Below are 17,909 nucleotides of genomic sequence, written 5' to 3'. Positions count from 1 at the left end.
AAGTTTCTGTTTGATCTAAACACAAATATTTATACTGTAGATTGTTATCTAAAAAAGTGATTAAATCGAAAGTCTTATCGTCGTCATAATGCGCTTAAACGACCAGTGGATATTAAAAGAAAGCGAACACTCAATCGAACCGATTGCATTAAAAAGAACATGCGTATATTGTAATGATATATAGATTTATTGTTATCAGCTAGCCTTGTTAATGGATTTAATCACGTGCCACATGTTAACATTGTGATAAATTGAATGACAAGTCGGCTTCTTTAATGCTAATATACAGTGTTCACCAATTTATAAGATTACAAATACAATGAAAGACTATATAATCAATCAGAGTTATTGATTAGGATACACTATTTTGTGCAACATTAGACCACTTACTTGTGAAATATTTAACATGATCTACATGTTAAGTCTAGGTGAGTTATTACTTTAAAATAAAACATAGAAAGTGATATTGTGCAATGATTAAAACTCATTGGATTAACAAGTTTCTATTGTTATTGGAGTTAATGATTCAATTTCGTGGACGTTGGAAAGTAAAATTAAATTCAAATGATATAAACAGATTTATTTAAACGTTTGTACTTATGAAATGGAATGTTACTTTTCAATTTGTGAATAAGTCGGGTTTCATTCATTGTTGAATTAATATAAATTATATCTAAAAAACTTAATATTATTTCTTTGAATTCTCGAGATCTATATTGCTTTGATATTGTGTTTGAAATATCACTATTTATTATTGAAAACCATAAAAAAAAACATTTCCTGTATTCAAATATATGCATTCAGCAGATTTTAGTGCATAAAGAAATTTAGTATACAACAACAACAACAACAACAACAACAACAACAACAACAACAACAATTTATTTCAGCATTTAGTAATATACATTTACTTCTAGCCTACAATAATATAATAATGTGTAGTGATAGGTCATATAAAGATTACATAAGTGTTATTATTTAAACAAAGGAGCTTTTGGTTAGTTACACGAGATTCTTGGTTCATTTTAAATAGATGATTACTACTGTTCTAATTCTGTTCTCCGTTTGTTAGCAAAATATAGATATTTAGATAAATTGATAATTTCTTTCTTATTTTGAGACATCATTAACTTATCAAATTTTTGCAATGTTGGCCATGTAAAATAATAAGGCTTCAAAAATTTGTGTCTTAAATCTATATATATACAAACAAACACAAATTTTAAATATTATCTTTTATTTGACAGGAACACTATTTAAATATATGTATTTTCAAAGTGTCTGATTACGGATATAAAGAGACAATGCCATGTGTACATACAAACATGAATCTCAATTTATGTTAGATCTTTTTTTCAGATGAAATATAATGATATCGCACCATATATTACATTCAATCAGACACATGTGTTAATATGATATTAGATTCTACATTAATTTGTTCAATGTCACTGACAATATTATATTGCCTATTGCCCTGTTATATTCGCTGACAAATTGTATTATAAATTGTATTATGCTATTAAAGAACTGTAAATCTCTACCCATGTATACATATTTAAATCAACCATTTATCGTAGATAAATCTGTGACACTTCTTTATGCTACAAGTGTTGTATGGAGATATGCTCGACATGGTTTACTATTTCAATGATTGTAAATGATGTTAAATCTTTGATATCACTGACGGTTTGGTTTTATTCCAATTCGGACGAAAAAGGAGTATATTTTTGTAAAGTGTTTTCGATAGCAGCTTTAACTGTAAGGTTAGATTTAGGTTTTGCACGCTCGAATTAATGCTTTTGAGAAACACATTTAAGCACATGTACTTATATAAATTGATGTGATTTTGTTTTAACATATTTGTAATCAGTTTTGTGATCAATCTTACATGTAATTCTTTCTACATTTTGTTTCAGATTGTCAATGACTACACCTAATAGGGTTTAATATATTACGTACATAGTGAATTAACCTGTACAAAATAATCTACCTGACTGCAACTGATTGTAATTGACAGTGCAAAATCCTTGCTGAAGGTAACAAGAGATTAATAAAACTAATGATTTCATACTGGTCAATATAAGATTCAACGTTTGCGATAAATAAATTATTAATCTTGCCGGAACAATGACCGCAGTACATTCATCTGTTCATCCGAAAACCTGCAAGCTGCCGTGGGGAACCATTCTAAAACCAGAGTTTGGATTAGGTTACCAAAAAATGAATGAGTATGAAATCGACCAGACTGTCAACAGATTGAGTCAACTACCCGCACCTAAAACAAGACCTTACTCTCGGGTTGGTAAACAGATGGATCAGGATGAAATTAATGAAATGGTTTGTATAATAATTGTTTTCAACCATGTATTCACTTAGTATCATTTTATAGACATGTCAAAAATGACCAGTTGATATGTCATTTGACTTGCATTTTACATCAACACTTTAACAATTCAGAAACTCATGTGTTAAACTTAGCCATGAATAAATATAAGTCTTAGACTTGTTTTCAAATCCTTTTCCGAATTTAATTTATTTATTAATTATTTAGAATTGTTTACCACTAAAAATATGTCTTCAGTCTTTCATGAATCTTGTTATACAATGTATACTGTTTGTAATGTATATCTATGTTTTGTAAATAAATATTGTTTAAACTAAACTTAGCCATCTTTTTAACTTTTGATTTTTTCATTGTGTATTATTATCAAGGCCATCTTTAGTTTTATGTCTTTCCAAATTTGCAGCTTGAAAGGCTTACAAAAGTGAAAAAGGAGAAAATTCCCGACCATGACAGAAGAATGACGTCATCGCCTTACAGACAAATGGGCGTGGTTAATTCATACGCTTGGAAAGGATTTAATTGATGCTATTTATATCGGAAATAATATAAAAAAAAAGATTAAAAACTCTTCTGTTGATATGAGACAAAAATACGTTACCGGGAGTTGAAGATCTAGTTATATATAAAGACGTTGTATCTTTCTTTATTTTAATTTTTGGATATCGTTTTTAGTCACCATATTCTCTTTTGGTAAAAACACATTTTAAAGTAAAAAAAAAATAAGTAACAAGTTTAGATTTTTAACTTTAATACATACATCTTGAAATCTTTCAATATTATAATTGTTTTAGTTTTTATAAACTGTATAGATCACAGCCACCATACGCATTATGTCTTCATTATTGGTGCAGAATATTACAGCTTCTAAAACGTTTCCAAGGTTACATAGGTTATCATTATACAGAATACCGTTTGAACCGGTGCTAGGGGGCGTGAGAGATGTATACCATTACCTCTTTTCAGAAGACTTAATAAAAGCGAGTCTCCAATTTTCAACTGCATGCATCTGTTTGTGTTTTCATATCTCACGCGGGATCTTTCCCTTTTTCATTTTTTTATGGTTAATCATAATCGCTTAGTGTTTTATGTAAATATTGTATACATGTTTGGCACAATTATCCCATTGGATAATATTTTCGGTCACTGTTTATACTTTTTTGTGATTTTATTTCATTATTTTTGTTGTTTCAAATAAATATATCAAGCATGTCAAATCAGCAGATTTTACTATACTTCATATGAAGTTTATTGATGTTCATCACAAAATGATTAAGTCCTTAACTTAAATCTTGAAAAAAATGCCTTTTTAGGAATTCTGCCAAATATAATTCTATACACATTATTTTTTAGAAACTTGTCGCTGCACTATATGAAAATCTGTTGTGTATACAGTAAACTTCACTTAAAGCGAACACGGTTATAGCGAACATTTGCCCTTCTTTATTTAATATAAAATATACGGTTATAGCGAACCCGGTTATAAGGAATTATCGACTCATCATGCATATATATATATGATTAAATATTTAAAAAAAAATTGTTAAGGCATTTAAGAACAGAACAGAACATGAATTTTACCATTTCGCTCCTCATCCATTACACGAGTATACATTATTGTGTCAAAGTCAAACAATAAAATAAATTATACAGTACAGACGTAGCACTGAATTTATTTGTTGGCAGTAGCTTTTAATTGTTTGTACGTAGTTGTTAAGATAGAACGACCATTTTAAGAGTTATTTCCAATATAGATGTTTAGACCATTTGTTTTTATAACCATTTTATACAGAAATATATGATATAAAATATTAATGTTTGTTTAGACTTATAAATATCTGACATGTCATTTTGTATAAATTCTCTCAATACGAGACCATTGACTAATGACTTATTGACTAAAAATGTCCGTACTCTCAGTGCTGAAAATTCGGATGGACCCTTATTAAACTTAGAAATCACACCATTGACTAATGAAGATGCGATTTTATTGATTCAAAAACAGCATAACGACCAATTTGGATATCTAAACCTACTTATTTTAAGCATATATATATATGACTATATAAACGTCTAGCACAGTTATTCCCTTAAAGTGTTTTATTTGAGATAGATGAATTCAATTGACCTTTTGTGTTTTTCAATTTGGTGAGATTACTAGTATATTTTAGTTTAAACAATATTTTATTTATAAGTATTACATTTACATGATAATTGACAAATAATAAATAGTACGGATTGAGTAGTAAGCTTGAAAGCTTTTTTAAAAACTCTTTCCGTAATCACTATCTAACAGTATGTAAAATGGTAACAATTATATGCATTTTTGAGTTAAATATACATAACATTTTCACTATAAACTTGCTTCTTTACATGTACAGAAAAGTTAGCAATTTACACTCTGGTTTTCCTAATCGAAACGACCTTAATAATAGAATATTGACATAAAAATGTGAAAGAAAACCCTATAGTTCTATAGCATAAATACACGTAAGTGATAAATGCACAGATTAGCACGTTTAAACTTTTCAAGAAAAATAATAGAACTTTTAAGCATGTTTTAAAAAAAATTAAAGAAAAATAAAGAAATGGAAACGTTAGTTAATTGTTGAAATTGTTGGGTAATAGATGGTAGGAAATAAGAGACAGATTTGAGAGAAAGAAAAAGAAAGACAACAGGAATGGTCACTAAAATACTATGGAGTTGATGGAACGAGTTTACAATATACTTTTGAGAAGATATTATGCATCTAAATCTCTATTTCATATTAGTCGAAAAAAATAACTTTCTATTACATTTCAAAACGTTTTGTTCTGTGTAAATAAGAGTGTATATGAAGGACTATTGCTTCATTTAAATCGTCAGCAATTGAATTATCACCATAGAGTAAAACGTTAAGTGTGACAGTTGTTATTTCACTTAAATTATTAAGGAGGACATTTCGTTCATCTTGGTACCTTGGACACGAGAAGAAATAATGAGATGTGTTTTCTATGTCACCACATTCACATAGGGGACTTTCTATTATGTTTTTTGAAAACAAATGTTCTTTGAGAGAACTACAATGTGTTCTAAGTCGTGTGTGTATAATCTGGTATTTTCTCTCACCTACATAATAATGAGAAGGCACACTTTGAACATCTTCATTAAGTCTACTTTTGAAAATTGAAATGGATGGTGAATTTCTGTAATTAACAGGAAGATTGTTCCAGTCTTTAATTGATGATGGCAAAAATGAATGAGAATAAAGTTGTGTGTGACAAAATATATTTCTAGTGTTGTCTGCATTTCGTAAATTATAATCTGAAGATTCTCCTACTGTATCGGGAACTAATGAAGAGAGGTAATGAGGAGAAAGATTATTGAACATTTTATAAAGAAGTATTTGTTTGTGTTTGTAGCGTCTTACTTTAAGGGGTTGGATGCAAGTATCTTCATAAAGATTAGAGATAGAAACTAGTTTTGTTGTACCGGTTATTATTCTGCAGGCTTCAAGTTGTATTTTTTCAAGTTCAAATTCATCTTGTTGAGTTATGTTGTCCCAAACAACATCCGAGTATTCCAGAAGGGGCCGAATGAAAGAGAGATATATAGTTTCAAGTGACTTACGATCAAGAATGAATTTCAAAGATCTCATTATATAAATTCTTTGCCAGGCTTTTTTGGTAATATTTTGTATGTGAGAATGCCAATTTCCATCATTAGAAAATGTTACTCCAAGATGTTTGTGTGAGGTCACTTCATTTATTTGCACTCCGTTCATTGTCAATGGGGGATGAATTGGTTTGTTTACTTTACGAGAGATAATTACTGATTCCGTTTTACTTGGATTGAAGTCTACAAGCCAACCATTTGCCCATTCTGTAATTTTTTTCAGATCAGAATTAAGAGTCACCGCAGCATGAAGTGGATTATCAACAATGATATATAAACTTGTATCGTCTGCAAAGAGTCTGATATATGAGTTAATGTCAAGAACAATGTCATTTATATAGATTAAAAAGAGAAGAGGGCCATAGTATATTTTAGTTGTAAGATAGTAACATTCCGGTCCTGCACCTCTATCCACGAATACAGCTGATGGCATACGTCGAAAACGATGGGTGAAAAAGTGAGTATATAAACATTTATATGTTTATAAGTATTTACACAATTTGTTACATATCTATTATATCATATAATGGATAAGATAGGCTAACCAGCTGAACGAATCGTTAATCCAAAGTCAGTTTATGTATGGCTTTATGTAATATTGGATTATAGCGGGACTTTAACTGTGTAACCACATATCATTTCTGCTGTATCTGCGAGATTGAACATTAAAATTTGCAAAACTTTAAAGCGGCCTTCAGCTTTTAAAATATTATTTTTAGATAAATCCTTTCATATAATTGACAAATAAAAAAATAAAATAAAATAAAGTGGAAAATGAAATTTGGCGCCGATAAAGTACATAAACAATAAGTTATAGTTGTAAGTGCCGTTTGCAATGTGCTCTTTCCACAATATTTTACTTTTAAATACAGTTTTTTTAATGTTCATGAACATTAGCATGGATCTGGAGGTATGCTGCTTTGCCATAAGCAAGAAGTCGTAATGAAGATTACAACTTCGAACTTATGATTTCAACAATATTCCACGTATTAAAGTATATTTAAAATGACCTGACATGTTATATGTAATTAGTGTGTTATTTTAGAGATTACATTGCAAAATGATTATATCACTGAGGTATCTATGTATGAACTTTTTCACTCACAGAACCTTTAGTTAATGCTGTAATTGACAAGTACAACAAAATCGCTTCTTTTCTTCAAAATAAAAATAATCGATGTAAGTAAAGTATAAATTTTGAACAATATATCTGCTTAAAACAGCATATTTTATTTTTCTTTGAAAATTATAACAATGTTAATAACAATTAACACAAGTAAATTAATTTATTTGCCACCTCCGAAACCGAACCCACATCTGCATCTGCCATCTACACAGTGCCATCCGTACCTACAATCATCTCCGGAACAGTCCGACTGTACACGGCAACCGCTCGATGACACTGAAATAAGTACATACAATTCATATAATGCATTAATTTTATCTAAAATTATATTACATATATATGTATAAACAACAACAACAACAAACTTTAAATAGTTGTACCATTCTACAACTTAAATCTGTGATATCTTTCAAATTTACATTTTCTATCTGGTCTGTAAGTAATTTTGACTGTTAACAATGAGCGATATTACACTTTACATAAGCAGTTTTCTTTACCATTCTAATAAAACTTTAAATGAGGTGATATTTTTGTCTGTTCAAAGGTGTAACGCGTCCCATAACATTTACCTTTGCTGCATGTGCACTGTCTGTTATGACATTCAAGTTGGTAATTGCTTTCTGGACATGTCACGTGACCACAGTCACTCACAGATCTGCATTCCTCTGCGCTCGAGAGAGCTGCAAATACAAGTGTATGATGCAGTCAATATATTTTTTTATGATTTGTATTGCAATACTGAAAATCAAAAATGATTTATAAAAAATGGTAAGTATGTAGCTAAGGTGGTGTAAGACAAGTTGCACTTTTTCATAATCTTTCATGAACAGACTCAAACTGTGTCTCTAGTTTTCACAAAGTAGTGTTGTTTTTCATTGATTCATGGGGATATCCCCTTTAGAAAACATCTTTAATGTACAAGATCGGTCTCTTCTTAAAATATCAAGGAACCGCGTGTAATGCAAAAGAAAACTTATTAGATGATATATGAAATGCACTCACCAAGAACAGCTACGAGAAGAACGCAACAAAGAACAGCTTTCATGTTGTCTCGATGGTAATCCAGATAAATTGAACACTGGTCAACCTTACTGATGACCATTCTTATATAGTAAACAAATCATGCTGGTCAAAGATATAGTCACGCCTCTGGTCAATTCACTTATCTAATGGACAAATCTGTAAATGTCAAATATCATGCGAACATTCGCCATTTTTGGAAATAATTATGTTTATGGGGGAAATTGTCATGACTTTTAATCACCGTTGAGTATAAAATAGAATATGATTATGAAAGTACTGATTAAAATAGAAAAATAATAAACGTTATACAATGTAGTTTTAGTCGTGTCGCGGAGATATAAAGAATGAGATTGAACTTTGTTGTGTTGTTATGTTAAACCTGGGTCAAAGGTTATAAAGAAATGTTCTAGGGTCAAACTCAGATCTAAGGTACTTGATTGGTCATAATTTGCTACAGCATGTACACTAAAAATATGAAAATCCTGTGAATAAAGAAAGAACTCAAGAAAAAATGTTGTATAACCTCGAGGGACACCTATAATATATAATGTCTTCTCACATTATCGGACTGAAAAATTGAAGGCACAACGAATAGCTGATGATCAAATTTTAAACAAATGTACAAAACCGAAATTTGTATAATATGCTTAACTTCAAAACTTTAAATGCTATTTAGCTATGTCATAAAAATTGAAATCACAAACAAATGAGATATTATTACCACTAATGTCTATGAGTGAGGGACATAACGCATTCCTACTTAAAATAACAACATTAGACCACTAGTATTTTAAATAAATCGCACGCAACAATATCACTTTGTCAAATCGTTTTGGCGATGCACAAAAAAAGTGTTGCAGTATTATAATAAAAGACTATGGAGGGATTGTGGGTGCGATAGACCTATTTTCAGCTTAATTAAAAACAACACACATTTTTTGGAAAGAGACATATTTTAATGTTTAATTAAGATTTTAATGTAATTGTTTCTCTATGTCTTATATCTAAGCTTAAACAATTTTCAAAATTTACGGACATTTCTTCCACATCACAAATTCTTTTCATAATTGGGATCACTTATCTTAATTGAGATACTAAGTATAACGAGATTAAATGTCTGACCCGGTTATTAGATATATCATAACTAAATAGAGACTTGACCATATGTTAAGTCTTTATGTAACAGACTAGGTTTTATTCACTAATGCTCAGTCTAAGTTTGAATTCGTATTTTGAATAGAAACATATATCATTATGGTTGTTCTCTTTTGCGCTGAAGCAACAGTCGCTTGACTTGTAGAAATTCAAACGAGAATGTGAATGGTAATGGAGCATTCGACCGACGCTCAGAATAGTACCTTGTAGATGAAAATCTAAACGTTTATACTTTCAGTCAAATACGATGAGTAAAATGGCTTACTAACATTTAATATACACATAATAAATAATAAATGATCATAAACTGAGTTTATGATCATTTATTATATTATTAAATAATTTTATTTATATACATAGAAATAATAGAATAAAAGGAATAATCGTTTTAAATTGGTGAAAAGAATTCATGCTTGGAAAACTATTACGTACTGCTATATAAATTCATTTTCACGGTTGTATTGAAGTACATACAACAATAAACGGTACACGTATTCACCGACCAATGAAAACCAAAGTTGAAATTGCGGGATCTATTTACGAATAGCCGATATTTTGGAGTTCGTGATAAAAGTGTAATTTTTTGTACTTTTAACTAAATTGGGACTAAGAAATGAGTTCCTTATAAGCGATAATTCCTTATAACGGTGTTCGCTATAACAGTTTAATTTAATATTAAAAAAAGAAGGGCAAAATCAATTGTTCCTAATAACCGGAAGTTCGCTATAACCGTGTTCAGTTTACTTATTGAATAGAGTATCAATTTGTGTTTTCAGCTCTTAAGAACCCCGAAGAATGGAGAACTGTCAGCGACTGTGAATTGTCCAGAAAACGACAGAGTGTCATTACAGGCAATGCAAATGCATGTATCCCCAAAGCATGGTTGAATTTTTTTACAAATCATTACATACTTTTGTTGAAAAGTTAAGCTTGTCATGAAAAAAGTATTAATTATAAAGGTTAAGCTAGTAAGGTGGAAGAGTAGGATTGGATCACATAAACGTAACGGTATTTCATAAAATATTACTTATTTCATTATAGAAACATTATTATAGAAACAAATAACATGAAATGCCCAATATGCCTCAGAAATGCTTTTATTTTTCCCCGAAAGCTTTTTTTAAAGTTTTCAAAATGTTACTCATTGGCAAATTGCCTGTACCATCTTTTGTTTGTTTTGCTACATGTAATTGATAATAAGTACAGTACAGTGATTTCAGCATTTTGTATGGAAGTTAAAAAACTACTTTGCTTACATTTTGCTACTTTTATGACAAATAATTTACATTTAGCGCTTCTTTCATCAGGTGATAGGCATCTAATATTCTTTAAATCCATTCTTTAAATGTTATAAAACTCATTGTTGCCTTTTCTTAAGAATGGGAAAATATCGTTTCTGGGGCATATTGTGCCCTTATTTAGAATTAACGATACCAATTTTTCTTGCTTACATGTGGGCGTCTTTGAATTCTTTCTTACATTTCAAGGTCATCATACTGAGGTTCAACAGTTTTGCAAGTTTCCATTACACTATGGAGGATCGGACTGTATATTCGAATGGCACTGCGGAGATATGACATCTTCGTGATAATCAAGTATTACATGTAGAAGGCTATACATTTTATGTATCTAATAGAGGTAACTTGCATAAAAAAGCAAAAACTGGGTCAGGAGGTGTTGCTTTTTTGATAAAAAATGACCTTTTAAATTATTTTAATTGTAATATTATTGACAATGAGTTTAAAGGTATTTTTTGGATTTCATTGTCATGTAAAAAATGTCATTTATGATGATATACTTGCTTGTGTTTGTTATTTGCCACCGAAAAACTCGAGTAGGCAGATTGATGTAAATGAATTTTATGACACGCTTCTTTGTCAAATAGAAACATATCAGAAAGAAAAAAAACATTATTATTTTTGTGTGGTGACTTTAACAGTAGATGTTCTACAATGTAGACTATATCCCTGGTATTGATCAGCTACCAGATAGAGATGTATAGATTTTTCTTCAAACCAATTTGGAGACATCTTAACTGAATTTTTAATTAATGTAAATTTTTGTATTCTTAATGTAGGAATACTATAAACAATAATTTTTACATTTGTTGGACCTCAAGGTGCATCAGTTGTTGATTTTTGTTTAATTCCATATGGAAATTTGTCAAAGTTTATGATTTTGAAGTACTGAAGGTGTCCGATGTTTTAGATTCTACTAATGGGTATTCTCAGCTTAGTAAGCTCACAATACCAGACCATTCATTGCTTGGATGGAATATATGTTTAGACGGTCAGGGAACAAATATTAAACAATGTAATTCCCAGTCTAGTATAGAGTATACCAAATTGTTATATGAGACTGAGAATGTAGGTAGAGAGTTTTTGACAAATCCAGATGTTCAGCATGAGATTTTTGATACTATTAGTCACTTGGAAAGTACAGTGATTTCACAGGTTGGTCTTAATGAGGCATATGATAAGTTTGTTAATATAGTACATAAGGAGATGTCTTCTAAACTAGAACATAGAGTTGTAAAAATTTCTTCTCACAGAAAAACTGATAAGAAATTTAAAGTAAATAAACCTTGGTGGTCTGATCACCTTACTGTCTTATGGACTGACTTATGCCAAGCGGAGAAAATGTGGCTAAAATGTAAAGATGGTAATAGACAAAATCTTAAACATGTTTATGAACAGAGAAGAAAGGCATTTGATAGTAGTGTTCAGAGAGCAAAGAGGCAATATGTTTATCAAGCCCAGTCTGATTTGGAGGCGGCAGTATCTTCCAACTCCAGATCATTTTGGAAAAGTATTGGAAATATTGGTATTGGAAATGAACGTTTAAAGCGTATTCCGTTTGAAGTGAAAATGTCCGATGGTTCCATTAGCTCTGATCCAGAGACTGTACTTAGTAAGTGGGCTCTGATTTTGAAGTCCTTCTAAACTCGAAGAACACTGCATCAAATGACTTTGGCAATGACCAGGCTTCTGTTGATTTAGATCAGTTTAATGTTACTAGTGTTGATGAAATAGCGAATGAACACTTTGATAGCATGATAATTATTGATGAGGTATTGAAATGTATTTTACATGCAAAGTCTGGAAAAGCACCGGGTTATTACAATATACCATGTGAACTACTAAAAAATGATTCTGCGTTAGCTTTGCTACATAGTCTTTTTAATAGATGTTTTTTAAGTGGTACTGTTCCTACTGCATGGTCTAAGAGTATAATTTCACCAGTTCCCAAGTTTCCAACCACAGACCCATGGGATCCTTTGTCATACAGATTTCATTGGCTTCCATCCATGTATAAATATACTGCTCTGTTTTAAATAATAGATTAGTAAAATGGACAGCTAGTAATAATATTATAAGTGATGAGCAAAATGGTTTTATAAAAGGTAAAAGTACAATTGACCAAGTACAGTCCCTAACAATTATTATTGAAAACACGTAAACTTAAAATGTTACAATCATTTACTGCTTTTATAGATTTCAGGAAGGCGTATGACCTTATAGACCGTACATCACTATGGCAAAAGTTGCACCAGCAGGTGGGGATAGGGGGCAGACTGTTTCAGGCAATTTCATCATTATATAAAGATGTTAAGTGCTGTATACGCTTAAATGGATTTGATACACCTTGGTTTGATGTAAAATGTGGATTGAAACAAGGCTGCCCCCTGTCTCCAATGCTGTTTAACTTGTATATTAATGATTTAGTAATGTATATGAATAATTTAGACAAAGGTGTTTATATTGGTGAAAGAAAATATATTTTTGCTATATGCTGATGACATAGTTTTGTTGGCAGAAAACGCCAAAGATCTTCAATCCATGTTAGATGCTTTAGCTTTATGGTGTTGTCAAAATAAAATGACTGTCAATTGTGATAAATCCAATATTGTTCACTTTAGAGCCAACAGTGTTTCTAAAACTGAACATGTTTTTGAATTCAATTCAGAAAAACTGGAAATTGTTCATAGTTATAAGTATCTTGGTGTCGTACTAAATGAATTTTTGGATTATAATGAAATTGCAAAGACAGTTGCAATGTCTGCCTCTAGAGCACTTGGTCTTGTTATATCCAAAAGTAAGGCATTTGGTGGTTTTCAGTACTCAACATTAACAAAACTTTATGATTCAATGGTATGGCCCATAATTAATTACAGTGCCCCGATTTGGGGTGATAGATCTTACTCGTGCATTAATGCAGTTCATCATAGGGCAATGCGTTACTACTTAGGTGTTGGAAGATACACTCCGAATGTGGCTGTAAGTGGAGAGATGGGTTGGAAACCACCAATTGTTAGACAGTGGGTGTCTGTATTTAGACAGTATTTTAGAGTTATGAATATGGATGATAATAGAATTAATAAGTCTGTATATATGTGGTCTAAAGCAAGTAATGTCAAGAATGGCTTTTACCGACTTAAGAAACTTTTAAAAGATATTAATAGTAATCACATACTAGAGGCTAATATCGGAAATGCCAAACCTACCATATCAATGCTAGAATCTACACTTATGGAAATAGAAACAAATAAATGGAAGTTATTACTTGAGAGAGAAAATGCCATTAGAGGAAATGGAGGGAATAAATTAAGGACTTACAGGAAGTTTAAATCTCAGTTCTGCACTGAAAAGTACCTTACGTCTAAGTTGCCATTTATGTATAGATCAGCCTTTACAAAATTCAGATGTGGTGCAGCACCACTAAGAATAGAAACAGGTCGCTATGAAAATATTGATGTAATGAATAGAAAATGCTTTAACTGTCCGGACACTATAGAAGATGAGAAACATGTATTACTTTACTGTCCATTATATAATGATATAAGGAAAGAGTTGGTCTCTGCGTTAGATGATGTATTAAGAAATAGAGATATTATATCTGATGATGACAAAATGGTTACAATTTTTAGTAGTGAAAACCTAGTATATTTATCTGCCAAAGCCTGCCACCATATTCTGGTTGAGAGAAAAAGAAAATTGTACTGTAAATCATGATTCTTTTATTTGTTTTTATGGAGTATCGTTTTAACCAATATGTAAATAATGGTTAGTAATATTTTAGATTGTTTTTATGGTTTTTACAAATATATTCAAGAAGTAGGTTCCAATAAGTAGACGTGATAAAAAATTCCTAATTTAAGATTTTTGTATTTTTTATATTGATATAGGATATCGCTCTAATGCGCAATATTGAGCTTTGCCTTTATTTTAGTCATGAGTATTTGGTTGGAGGCTGCTTCTTGAATTGAACCATTGTAACAGATACAGTTGTATTAACATACAAATAGGTCTTATGATACTATAGGACTGCAATGTCTAGTCATGAATAAATCACACTTTCTTGTTTATTGCTTTACACCCAATATCATTACTATTTATGTAAAACACACATACATATTATATCAAGGGTATAGTGTTTGGATGAACATTCGGATGTGTGTAGGATCTGCATATATCTGGGCGTTTCTCGGAACACTGTAAACTTGTACACTGCTGTAACATTCAAATCTTACAACCAGCAATAACAACACAAACTACACAGAATTTCAACTAAAATAAATACAGTCTGGTTGTCTCAACACTTCACATTATTATTATTTTTTTTTTTAAAAAAGAATAAAAAATACTTGGTTTTATTTTTAAGTAACTTTGTAGATATGTCCAATATGTTAGATTTGTTGTAAAGTTATGTATAGTCTCTTATAACTCATCTTTGAGTGGCATTTATGTACAATGTCGTAGGTTTTATATTTGTATTATTTTAATATTGTACATGATGATGAGACTTTAATAAACTATCTTATCTTATCTTATGACCGTTTTAGCAAAACGTGTGAAATATTCATGACATTGCTTCGACTTTGATTAATTACATACTTGAATGTAAATGTTCATTCTTGCGTTTGTTTTTAATGATATACTTAAAGGAGCTTCACTGAGGTCCAGAGTCAAAAAAAAAACATAAAATCTGAAATTCTCCCATTGATCAATTTAAATAATATGCAAAGAAATATACGTAGAATTAAATAGAAAGATGACGGCCCCAAGTGAAACTGGAAAAAAATGAAATTTTATTGTTTAAACATTGCATTTTCGTTTCCACACAGATAACAATTTATACCTATACGGGAAAGATAGATATACTCAAAAATGTCTTAGTTTAAACTTTATTTATTCAATTAATTGTACATATAAACTACATTTACAAACATTTCACAACAAGGAAAACAGACTGGATTGGAAAACAAGTAAAACAATGCTTATATCAATTCCTCTCCAGTAAAGGTAAATTTTCTTAATAAAGATACAAAAATGTTACGGTTAGATGTTAGCTCTTATAATGTACAATGAAGAATAAAAGAATGCATGCATTTGTCTTTTAATCACTTGACATATGTCAAGAGCTGCCTCGTATATTCCAAAGTCACCTAAATAATTAAGTTTTTCAATGTATGCGTTAATTAATGCGTCACCAAACAGATTGTCGTTTGTCCTCACTGAACTCTCTGTGGTAATAATGTGTACTTGCCTTTGTGTGTAAATGTTGAAAATGTCAATATGTTCCTTCCTTGGACAATGGTTTTCTAGCATATATAAATTAAGTTGAAGTTTATTAAAAATGTTACCAATTCCTTAATTATTGATTAATTTGCATGTGTTAACAAAGTCAGATGAACACTGTTTTAATGTAATCTACGATTATTTACAGTATTCGAACAGGAATATCAGCAAAAGTATATCTATATGATTATTTTCCAAAGGTGGGCATGGCTGAAATCCGATGTAACTCAAACTAATTTGGATTTCTTTTTGTGTACGTGTGACTTTATATTTTTAATACAGCACTGTATCGGTCCTGATCAGAAATAATGTAAGAAACGTTTTAATCGTATAAAACAATATTTATTGTTTTCTGCGAGATATATTTCGGTTATTAATAATGAGTATCTGTTTGATTTGATATTTATGTAACGGACGAATCTATTATACGAAAAAATTCAGTAATTCACTGAATGATACTAAATAGGTATGCAAGTCAATATTGTAGTATTTATCACCATATTTATACTCTGGGACTTTTTGTATCTGTTAAGTTTTGATTATCTTACAATGTACATACAATGTATATAGTATGGCAAAGTGGCAATATCATGATTTTATGCTTACTTATTGTTTTTTTTATTTCCTCAAACTGCAGTATACTGAGAAAACTGGAAACACTTGCTGAGGGTTCATACCATTAAATAGGATATAGCAGTCGTATATAATATGTATAAGATAATGAAATAATAAAAATAAGTACATGTATGAGAGGAAAGTGTGAAACCTTATAGGGTTAAGCGGACGCTATTAATATACATTGTATCTTATACAATAACGAAAATTTATATACTTTCCACACTAATTATAGAGACCATCCTTTTGTAATACAATGGTTAATGTGTTTAAAGTTTTAGTGATATGATAAATAATCTTAAGTTTATGTCAACAACGTTTGAACAGTTAAGAATTTTAAGTTATATCTATAATCATATCATTAATAACTTATAATTAATGAAATAGTCACTCACCAAGCACAAGTACGAATGCAGCGCAACAATTAAAGTTAAGAGAATATAGATTCTTATTTAACACGAACTCTCAAAAAGGGTCTTTCTTATATAGTCAGCATGTCATGATTCTAGCTGTTACGTGGCGATTGAGCATGTCTTAAAATGATTTGTCATAAAATCTGCTTTTTCTTTCACATATGCAAATAAGAAATCCCATATCTAGAAAGGAATCGTGTTGTGAAGGAGATGATTCCGTTGCTTTTGAACATCATCGCAGCTTATTATGAAATATGTATGTCACGATTATATAAATATTGCCACGTATCTACATCACTAAATGGACTTCAAATTCCATTTTGATAAATACAATGTCATGTAACATTGTAAATTGTACCTCAATTAAGTGTATATCGAACTCACAAATTCTTTGTGGATAGAATAATGCTTTGATTAAATAGCCATCCGATCACTACAGGTTTGATGCGTGACAGGCTATCGTCTTTCAACAATATTGAAACATTTTAAAGTAATTCATGTATAATATAATATTAATGGATCCAATTCATCTAAAACTGATGAACTATTTCTGAGTCCAGCATTACTAATGTATAAAATGTAGATCACAACTTCAATTCATTTAGACATTCAAGCAAACCACAGGACATTGAAATAAAAGCTGTTGATGAAGAAAAACATGAGCAATTAAGCTAAGAAGCACTGTAAGTCGTGTACACTTATGCATTCATCGATTTTTCATCTTTACTTCTTCTTCTTCTTCTTCTGAATACCAAACTTTGTCAATTAACTGGAAAGATTATGTGTGAGCGCTGGTTATAGATATTTTAAAAAGTGAAAATTTAAAACTTTTTACTTAGTCCAACTAACTGTACTACGCGTTGAGATACTGTGCTATTTTGTGTAAGGGTATAACTGCAATTCTGATCCAGAAAAAATATCTCATAATCTAATTTGGGCACGTCAAAATATTTTGACTTCATATACATATAGTATGATTGACAAATTAATTTATTTTTTG

The 17,909-nt window shown here is 30.4% G+C and overlaps 2 protein-coding genes across 4 annotated transcripts; one reads left to right on the top strand and one right to left on the bottom strand.

The window, feature by feature from the left end:
• The first annotated feature begins 103 nt into the window (after positions 1 to 103).
• LOC132748894 (uncharacterized) lies at positions 104 to 4,221 on the top strand. 3 transcript variants are annotated; one of them, XM_060738560.1, is made up of 3 exons: positions 104 to 428; positions 1,920 to 2,340; positions 2,751 to 4,221. In XM_060738560.1, the coding sequence occupies exons 2-3, from the start codon at positions 2,131 to 2,133 to the stop codon at positions 2,868 to 2,870; spliced, it is 330 nt and encodes a 109-aa protein (XP_060594543.1). In that variant the 5' UTR covers positions 104 to 428; positions 1,920 to 2,130; the 3' UTR covers positions 2,871 to 4,221. The 3 variants fall into 3 exon arrangements, with proteins under 3 accessions (XP_060594543.1, XP_060594545.1, XP_060594544.1); XM_060738562.1 differs by lacking the exon at positions 104 to 428 and adding an exon at positions 466 to 548; XM_060738561.1 differs by lacking the exon at positions 104 to 428 and adding an exon at positions 1,620 to 1,766.
• Positions 4,222 to 6,499: 2,278 nt separating this feature from the next.
• On the bottom strand, positions 6,500 to 8,943 carry LOC132748893 (serine protease inhibitor Cvsi-2-like). Its single transcript, XM_060738559.1, has 3 exons — positions 8,128 to 8,943; positions 7,695 to 7,805; positions 6,500 to 7,401 (listed from the first exon to the last, which is right to left on the bottom strand). Exons 1-3 carry the CDS (start codon positions 8,225 to 8,227, stop codon positions 7,286 to 7,288), a joined length of 327 nt encoding a protein of 108 aa, XP_060594542.1. The 5' UTR covers positions 8,228 to 8,943; the 3' UTR covers positions 6,500 to 7,285.
• Positions 8,944 to 17,909: the final 8,966 nt, after the last annotated feature.

This window comes from Ruditapes philippinarum, unplaced genomic scaffold (assembly GCF_026571515.1).
Source record: "Ruditapes philippinarum isolate M1 unplaced genomic scaffold, ASM2657151v2 ctg118_1_1_1_1, whole genome shotgun sequence".
NCBI classification, from domain to species: domain Eukaryota; kingdom Metazoa; phylum Mollusca; class Bivalvia; order Venerida; family Veneridae; genus Ruditapes; species Ruditapes philippinarum.
The sequence above is the reverse complement of the archived record's forward strand: the minus strand, read 5'-3'. Positions and strand labels throughout refer to the sequence as shown.

Excerpts from the sequence above, each read along its gene's own strand:
- LOC132748894 (XM_060738560.1), top strand. The coding sequence starts at position 2,131 with ATGACCGCAGTACATTCATCTGTTCATCCGAAAACCTGCAAGCTGCCG. Across the intron at positions 2,341-2,750 it reads AGGATGAAATTAATGAAATG|CTTGAAAGGCTTACAAAAGT; the intron begins GTTTGTATAATA and ends CCAAATTTGCAG.
- LOC132748893 (XM_060738559.1), bottom strand. The coding sequence starts at position 8,227 with ATGGTCATCAGTAAGGTTGACCAGTGTTCAATTTATCTGGATTACCAT. Across the intron at positions 7,806-8,127 it reads TCTTCTCGTAGCTGTTCTTG|CTCTCTCGAGCGCAGAGGAA; the intron begins GTGAGTGCATTT and ends TTGTATTTGCAG. Across the intron at positions 7,402-7,694 it reads ACAGTGCACATGCAGCAAAG|TGTCATCGAGCGGTTGCCGT; the intron begins GTAAATGTTATG and ends TACTTATTTCAG.